Genomic DNA, 8,468 nt, shown 5'->3' with positions numbered 1-8,468 from the left:
AAAAAAAAAAAAAAAAAAAAGCTATAGGGTAGGCATGGTGGCTCACGCCTGTAATCTCAGCACTTTGGGAAGCTGAGGTGGGCAAAGCACCTGAGTCAGGAGTTCGAGACCAGCCTGGCCAACATGGTGAAACCCCATCTCTACTAAAAATAGAAAAATTACCCAGGTATGGTGGCAGGCACCTGTAATCCCAGCTATTAGGGAGGCTGAGGCACAAGTATTGCTGGAACCAGGAGGTGGAGGTTGCAGCGAGCCGAGATCGTGCCACTGCCCTCTAGCCTGGGCAACAGAGTGAGACTCTGTCTCAAAAATAATACTAAATTAATTAATTAAATGAAAGGTTATAGGATAAGCCCAACTGGGTGGGAGCTGAGGTCTTCTGTCTAAGCTGGGAGGATCAAATACTATTCAGAAATGGTGATTAATTCTGCTTTGCTTTCTCATTAAGCTTGTAGGGGAGTTCCTGGAAGTAACTTGCATCAATCCTACGTTCATCTGTGATCACCCACAGATAATGAGCCCTTTGGCTAAATGGTAAGATTGCAGTTACCTGTTGCTGCATAACACAGCCCCAAAACTTAGTGGTATTAAACAGCAGTTCATTGTCAAGATTTTGTGGGTTGACTGATGGTCTTTCTGCTGGGTGGTGTTGACTAGGATAACCCAAGTGGCTATTTTTTAAATGGGGATTCTGCCAGGGCACTTTTGGTTCTCCTTCTTGTCACTCCACATAGGATTTTGTCCTTCAGGGCCTCTTCATGTGGCCTTTCTGACAGCACAGCCTGGTCTTCCTTTCAGCATGGCAGTTGGGCTCTAAGGGGAAGCTTCCAAAAGAATAAACCACATTGTGCAAATACACATCAAGTGTCTGCTGATATCCCATTGGCCAAACCAAGACATGTTGCCAGCCCAGAGTCCATGTGAAAGAGACTACATGGGCCGGGTGCGCTGGTTCACGCCTGTAATCCCAGCACTTTGGGAGGCTGAGGCGGGTGGATCACGAGGTCAAGAGATCAAGACCATCCTGGTCAAAATGGTGAAACCCCGTCTCTACTAAAAATACAAAAAATTAGCTGGGCATAGTGGTGCATGCCTATAATCCCAGCTACTCAGGAGGCTGAGGCAGGAGAATTGCCTGAACCCAGGAGGCGGAGGTTGCGGTGAGCCAAGATTGCGCCATTGCACTCCAGCCTGGGTAATTCAAAAAAAAAAAAAAGAGAGACTACATGTGGGCATGAATACGAGAGGAGAGACTACATGTGGGCATGAATACGAGAGGTGTGGTCCATTGTAACAGTCTGCCACACTGGCTTGTTAGGAAGATCATTAAACCTTCCTTGTCTTTCTCACCCTCCTCACTTTTGTACCAAAGGATTTGTTGCTGAGAGTACTTGCAGACTTCAGACTGCAATCAGTAACACTTTTGAGTCCACTAGAATGTAATTATTGTATTAGATGTTAGATCATTAGACCAACCTGACCAACATGGTGAAACCCTGTGCACTAAAAATACAAAACTTAGCCAGGCATAGTGGCATGCACCTGTGCTCCCGGCTACTCAAGGCTGAGGCAGGAGAAGCACTTGAACCCAGGAGGTGGAGTTTGCAGTGAACTGAGATCATACCACTGCACTCCATCCAGCCTGGGCGACAGAGCAAGACTCCGTCTCAAAAAAAAAAAAAAAAAATTGTTTTAGATCATTAGGGGCCTGTATATTCAACCTCCTCGTTGATCTCCTATCCATAGGCACCGCTCTAAAGAGGGTCTGACAGAGCGCTTTGAGCTATTTGTCATGAAGAAAGAGATATGTAATGCCTACACTGAGCTGAATGATCCCATGCGGCAGCGGCAGCTTTTTGAAGAACAGGCCAAGGTGAGGAAGTGGACTGTGCTCAGAATCTGTGCCTGCTCATCAGGCAATACCAGCCTTAACCCTGATCTGTATTGATGTATACATTCTTGGCGACTTCAGAAGTGAAGGATAAAGCCATAGCTTTGCTGGAGGAAGTCACATTTCAAGATGGAGACTTCACCTGGTATTGACTCTCTAGTTCCTAAAGAGAAACTTAGTTAGGATTGTCCCTATGGGAAGCATGACACTTGCCTTGAAAATACACTTGCCAAACAGGAACATTATTTTTCTTAGATTGTACATGTGTTGAGGTGGCTTAGGGCTGGGAGGCAGGTAAAGATTAATGGAGAAGACAAAGCCCACACAGGCTGCCTGCAGCTGTTGCTGCCACTGAGGGCTGCCTTCAGAAAATGCGAGAAAGACTTTTGGAATTGTCACAGAGGCTCCGAGAATTAACCTGTTTGGAGTCCCAGAGCCCCAGGCAGTGGAAGTGTTTTATTTCAGAGAAATTTGTATGTGTTCTGAGGTCAGTTTCATCAGTCCTGACCTCCAGGTCTTTGAAAGAAACAGCTGCATCTTGGAGTTACTAGGAAATGAATTCCCAACAAGTCCTGAGTGTCGGGAGCATCCCTGGAATGATGGTACCTCTCCCTTGGAGCCTGCTAACATGTTCACTCACACACTGAGATATCCTAGAAGAAGGTCACCTTTCGGTTCTCTCCTCTTCCAGGCCAAGGCTGCAGGTGATGATGAGGCCATGTTCATAGATGAAAACTTCTGTACCGCCCTGGAATACGGGCTGCCCCCCACGGCTGGCTGGGGCATGGGCATTGACCGAGTCGCCATGTTTCTCACGGACTCCAACAACATCAAGGTATGTAGCAGCCCTCCACAGTGCACACTGCCCTAAAGAAGTTCATTGTGTTGGAGGCAGGACATGGTGGGCCTGGAGGATAAAATTAAGGAAGGGCTTTGGACAGGGAAGAGGAGCAGGCAGAGGAGTTCTATGCCACTCACAGGAGGGCCAGAGCCTCTGACATTAAAGGATTTGGGATTTTTCCTACCAGAGGCAGAAAGAATACTAATTGTTTGCATTTATGGAGGATCCAGGGAAGTCTCCATGCATTATTTCAGCTAATTAAGTCAGCCTATGAGGTGTAGAAACTTGCCCATTTTTATAGATGAGGAAACCAAATTTTAATAGCAATGTGTTTATTCATCCTTTTGATGTAGTGCCCTAGGCAGTGCTATCTATGCATTTGTTCTTTGTCATCTAACTGAGAGGGTCTGAGTTGAAATACAAGAACACGTGTCTTTTCAGCTGGAGTATACTCATCTCTGGATTTTGGTGGTAACAATAACAGAAGCCAAAGGAATAGGTAGATAACTGTGAAAAAATGTTCAGGGTGCTCCTTAGCTTCAAGGTACATTTCTATCTTCCACAGGAAGTACTTCTGTTTCCTGCCATGAAACCCGAAGACAAGAAGGAGAATGTAGCAGCCACTGATACGCTGGAAAGTACAGCAGTTGGCACGTCTGTCTAGAAAATAATAATTGCAAGTTGTATAACTCAGGCATCTTTGCATTTCTATAAAAGGTCAAGGTCTGCAAGGGAATTCTTGTGTGTGGCTTTCCACTTGACTGCTGCAGTTCGGTTCAGCCATCAGAAGAGAGGCAAGGAATTTAAAATGCCCTTTTAATCCTTGTTACCAAATAAACTATTTGTCCTCTCCTCTCTTTACCTTTAGAATGTCACCTTTTTTTTCCCAGACTGCTGGCCGAATGAATGTTTAGGATTCTACCATCTTACTCATTTAACAAATTTCTAAGGGATTCGGGATACAGCAGTGAACAAAAGCCAAGTTCCTGCTTTCATGGAACTTGTATTCTTTCTTTGGCGTAGGGAGGAGAAGTAGACAAACAAAAAGTAAATACATGTTCTTTTTAGTGGTGATACATATTAAGAAGTAAAATGGAGCAAGGTAAGGGGACAAAGGTGCTATTTTAGAGGAGGAGGGGACAGTACTACTTTAAATATGGTGGTCAGGAAGCCCGCTTCTAGGCATTTCAGTAGAGGTCTGCAGACTGAGCTGGAGAGATATGTGGGAAAAGGCCATTCAGGCTAAAGGACCACGTTTTTGAGGAATAGCGGATGGTCTGGTGTGATGGGACAGGGATGAGTGAAGGTCAGTGAGGGTCCAGATCACACAGGCCCCTGGAAGCCACACAGAGGAGCATGTGTTTTCTGAGGGAGATGAGATACCATGGAAGGGTTTTGAGCAGGGGAGTGTTTTTCTGGGATTATTCTAGTCTCTGGCGGACAAGAGGAAAGACAGCTGAGCAGTCCCCATGGGCTGAGGAAACAGTGGGTGGTAGCAGGGAAAGTGGTTACCAGTGATTGGACTTTGCCTGTGTTTCTGAGGGCAGAAGAATTTGATGATGGAATATGGGGTGTGAGAAAAGCCAAAACTGATTTCAAGGTTTTGGGCCTGAACAACTGGAAAAAAGTTGCCCTCCGCTGAGATGGGAAGAACAGGAAGTACAGATTTCAGAGGGAAGGTTGGAAGTTTGGTTTCGGACATGTTAAATTTGACATACCTGCTAGCCAGATGAAAATAGTGAGCAGAATGTTGAATAATCGATCTGAAGTTTTCTAATTATTTTCAGCTCCATTCATTAGGGCTAAGAATGTGACAAGAGTGTGGCTGAGGGTGTGCCGTGAAAGTGGAGCCCCTGTTTTCTGACACACAGAGACAGCTGGGGAGACCTTTTTTCAGGTGACTCAGTTGACAGAGGACTTACCTTCTGCACCTCAGCAAACCTCTGCAAGCATCCCAGTTTGGGAGCTACCAGTCTCCTTTTACAGAGTAGGTTTCTGTTTCTGTAGCTGGTAAGACAAACTAAGCATTCAGAATTACCTAACAGAACTACCTCAGGGAGTGCGGAACATCCCCACCCTTTCTTGGCATTTAAGCAGTAGATGACCAGGCAGCATTTCAGAAGAAATACTTTCAGATGGCACATCCTCAGAAAGTGAGTGGTAACTAAAATGGGAGATAATCGTCTCACCAAGGGAGGTGGTAGAAAGTCAAGGCCAGGTAAGGGGCTATAGGTTTCAGGCAGTACTATCAGTGCAGACCACTGAAAAAGGCTGCAAGGACTAATGATGTCATGAGTGACTTTACAGAACGGTTTAATGGAAGGCGATCTGACCTTAAGGAAGTTGGGGATAGAAAGGAACTGAGGCAGCAGTAGACAACTTGTATGTGGGGGTTGGCAGGAAAAATGACAGACAGTATGAAAACTAAAAGGGACAGAAGGGTCATAAAGTCCTCTCATTTCTTCAAACAGCTGCAGGCTCACAATTTGCTAACTATTATGCTGGGGTGAGCAGAAACAGGCATAGTCCCAAACTTCATCAATTTTCTAGACTTGTAAGAATAGATATGTAATAAATCATTCTCCAAAATTGTATAAATGGCAGCTCGGGTAAATGGTTTGAAGGAGAGGTCCATGGGGTATGGAGAAACTCTAATGGACCTAGTTAGAGATTTTCCTGAGGACATTAAATCTGAAGGGAAGAGTACTTTGCGTGGTATGGCAACAAGGGCAAAGACCCCGTGGTAGGAATGGGCATGGAGAAGACAGAGTATAGAAGCCCAAAAAAATATGGCACCAGGTGAGGCAGGAAGGGGCTGGCCATGAGGTCACTTGAGGTCTGGAGTTTGAGATCAGACTGGCCAACGTGGTAAAACCCCTTCTCTACCAAAAACACAAAAATTAGCTGGGCGTTGTAGCATGCACCTGTAAGCCCAACTACTTCGGAGGCTGAGGTAGGGGAATTGCTTGAACCTGGGAGGTGGAGGTTACAGTGAGCTAAGATTTCCCCCACTGCATTCTAGCCTGGGCAACTCCATCTTAAAAAAAAAAAAAAGTCCTGGGAATTCACTCACTCACTGAAGTATTATTTAAGCAGTAGGGTGACATCAGATTTTTGGTTTCAAAAGGTAAGTCTTGCTGCTCTGTGGAAAACGAATTGCAGTTAAGCAAGAAAAGGTGGAAAGTTCAGAGATCAATAGTGGCTTTTACTGGGATATTGGCATGGAAGAGGAGAGAAATGGATTTAACACCTAGGAAGAAAGATCAGCAGGACTTGGTAATGAATTGCACTAAGGAAGGGAAATAAGGAAGATGACTCACTTTTTAGTTTATGCAAATAGATTGATGGTAATACCAGTCCCTGAGATAAAGAACCCTAGAAGAAGGTCCTTTATGCCCCTTACCCCCACTGGAATATTTCTTTAAAGACAGAAGGGGCAGTCAGTTACAGATCAAAGATACTGGAGAAGAATGCAGAGCAGTCTGGCCTAGGAGGAGGGCCATAGCCAGGCCCATTTCCTTTGAACTAGAAAGAAGGATGGGGTTCAGCAAGTTGCATAAACTTCTGAGGGATAACAAAAATGAATAATTTTTAGCAATTGAAACATTCAGTTAGTGGGTGGCAGAGGCCCCTGAACTATCCAGACAACTATATTACATATTCCTGGCAATCCAAAGGTTTTTAGAACTGCTCTGTCCACTACATTGCAATAGTAGTGTACTACAGTAGCCAATTAGCCACATGTGGCTATCCAGCATCTGAAATGTGGCTAGTCCAAATTGGGTCATATTCTAAGTGTAACATACCAGATTTCTTAAACTTAGCATGAAAAACAACAGAACTTAAGTATTTTTTAAAATATTGAGACCGGGTGCTGTGGCTCACGCCTGTAACCCCAGCACTTTCGGAGCTTGAGGCAGTTCAAGACCAGTCTGGCCAACATCGCGAAAGCCCCATCTCTACTAAAAATAACAAAAATTAGCTGAGTGTGATGGCGAGCACCTGTAATACTAGCTACTCAGGAGGCTGAGGCAGGAGAATTGCCTGAGCCTGGGAGGTGGAGGATACAGTGAGCCGCGATCAGCCTGGGTGACAAAGCGAGAGTCCATCTCAAAAAAAATAAAATTTTACTTTATGTTGAAATAATATTTTGGATGTGTGGATTAAATAAAATATGTTTTTTTCTATTTTGACTTTTTAAATGAGGCTTTTGGAAATTTTTTATTACGTATTTGGTTTGAATTATATATCTATTGGACAGTGATGTTATAGATAGAATTCAGCCTAGTGCTGCAAGATACATCATTCTAGTTGAAGGCATATCTAAGCCAGCAGGCGGCTCCCATCATCCGGTTTCACGCATCCGTTAAGACCCTGCCCGGGCTGCGGGACTTGAAGCGCTGGAACAGCGGCCTTGGCACCGATCCCCCGGGAAAAACCACAAGGCCCGGCGTGCACTGCGCTCCTCTGGGACGGAAGCCGGAAGGAGTCGGCTCTTTGTGACGTCACGTCCGTGTCGCCCCCGGATTCGGATTGCTTTCTCTGAGGCGGGTGTCCTGGAGGTGGGAGGGAAGCGTCCGCGAGGCCTTGGGGCCGCGGGGCAGGTGCATCTGGGCTAACTTTACCAAGTCTGTTTTTTGAGGGAAGAGATTGTGAGGACCGTGGGTTCCGGGACGCGTGTCACGTGAGAAGGCGCTCCATGCCAGGAACTGTCAGGCACTTGGAGAGCTCTTGCTGCGGACGGGCGCGGGGCCTCTGGCCTAGTAGCCCGCAGGACCCAGTGGGACAGGCGCTCACGCTGTTCCCACTGCACGGCCTCGGTGCCTTGCCTGTCGCCTCCCGTCCTGTAACTGGCCTACTCGAGGTCCCACCCCGCCTTCTGCAGCGGCCGGGAAGGGGCTCTGCTTTCGGGAGTATTTAGGAAGGGAGCCAGCGTTAGGCAGGAGTCCCTTCCTCCGAGCATCGCTAAAGGCTTTTCTACCCTGGCAGCCGATTTCCTTTTCTTTGGAAAGAGCGTCAGTTTTTTAGCTTGTTGCAACTGTTCAGAGATGCAGTCTGTGGGCAAATAAATGCCTGTTTAACTGAGCTGTTATTTTCAGCTAAGAAGCTCTTCACGTTTTTCAGAATATAGGAGGGGGTGTAGACTCGAATTATAATGGATCCCATGTGGCAAAACATTTATTCATTTCAGCAGTTGTGCATGCTCATTCAGACTCAACTACCTGAATGAGATGATGTCGTTCTGGGCTGCTTCGTCTTAGGGAGTCATTGTTTCTTCTGGCAAGTTCTACCTGCCTTAGCTATTGAGGTTTGTGAATTGCACCTCTGGTTTAATTTCAGGTCGATGGCAAAGTGGTCTTTATAAAATATACTGCCTTGTGATGCTTCTCTAGAAATGAGAGGTGAGTCCCTTCCAAATGAGGATTCTGGGATCTCCTATGCTTTCTTTGCAGACGGTTGCTTTAAATCGCTATGGACTGATTCACCATTATCATTACCTACAGTAGCAAGCCTGCGCATTGCGATGCAGAGGGACTCATAGCAATACTTTTTTTTTTTTTTTTTTTGATACAGAACTTCGATCTGTCCCCAAGGCTGGAGTGCAGTAGCACGATCTGGGCTCTCTGCAACTTCTACCTCCCAGTTTCAAGTGATTCTCCTGCCTCAGCCTCCAGAGTAGCTGGGACTACAGGCATGCATCACCATGCCTGGCTAATTTTTGTATTTTTAGTAGAG

The 8,468-nt window shown here is 45.8% G+C and overlaps 2 protein-coding genes across 7 annotated transcripts in view; both read left to right on the top strand.

Moving 5' to 3' along the window:
* KARS1 (lysyl-tRNA synthetase 1) overlaps positions 1–3,593 on the top strand; it is an 18,119-nt gene extending 14,526 nt beyond the window's left edge. For 3 of the 4 annotated variants that reach the window (XM_017530592.2, XM_037739271.1, XM_037739272.1), the window contains 4 exons: positions 449–534; positions 1,747–1,873; positions 2,583–2,726; positions 3,298–3,593. In XM_017530592.2, coding sequence (XP_017386081.1) covers positions 449–534; positions 1,747–1,873; positions 2,583–2,726; positions 3,298–3,396 — 456 coding nt within the window. In that variant the 3' untranslated portion in view covers positions 3,397–3,593. The remainder of the gene's footprint in view (positions 1–448; positions 535–1,746; positions 1,874–2,582; positions 2,727–3,297) is intronic. The other variant, XM_017530593.2, reaches the window with a different exon arrangement.
* Positions 3,594–7,181: 3,588 nt separating this feature from the next.
* The window catches only part of ADAT1 (adenosine deaminase tRNA specific 1), a 27,990-nt gene continuing 26,703 nt past the window's right edge, over positions 7,182–8,468 (top strand). Inside the window, exon 1 of one of the 3 annotated variants that reach the window (XM_037739270.1) lies at positions 7,182–7,294. The gene's annotated coding sequence lies outside the window, so the exon portion shown is untranslated. Of the gene's footprint in view, positions 8,135–8,468 lie in introns of all 3 variants that reach the window. The other 2 variants (XM_017530594.2, XM_017530595.2) reach the window with 2 other exon arrangements.

Source organism: Cebus imitator, unplaced genomic scaffold (assembly GCF_001604975.1).
Source record: "Cebus imitator isolate Cc_AM_T3 unplaced genomic scaffold, Cebus_imitator-1.0 Scaffold66, whole genome shotgun sequence".
Classification (NCBI taxonomy): domain Eukaryota; kingdom Metazoa; phylum Chordata; class Mammalia; order Primates; family Cebidae; genus Cebus; species Cebus imitator.
Note: the sequence above shows the minus strand (reverse complement) of the source record. Positions and strands in the feature narration are given on the sequence as shown.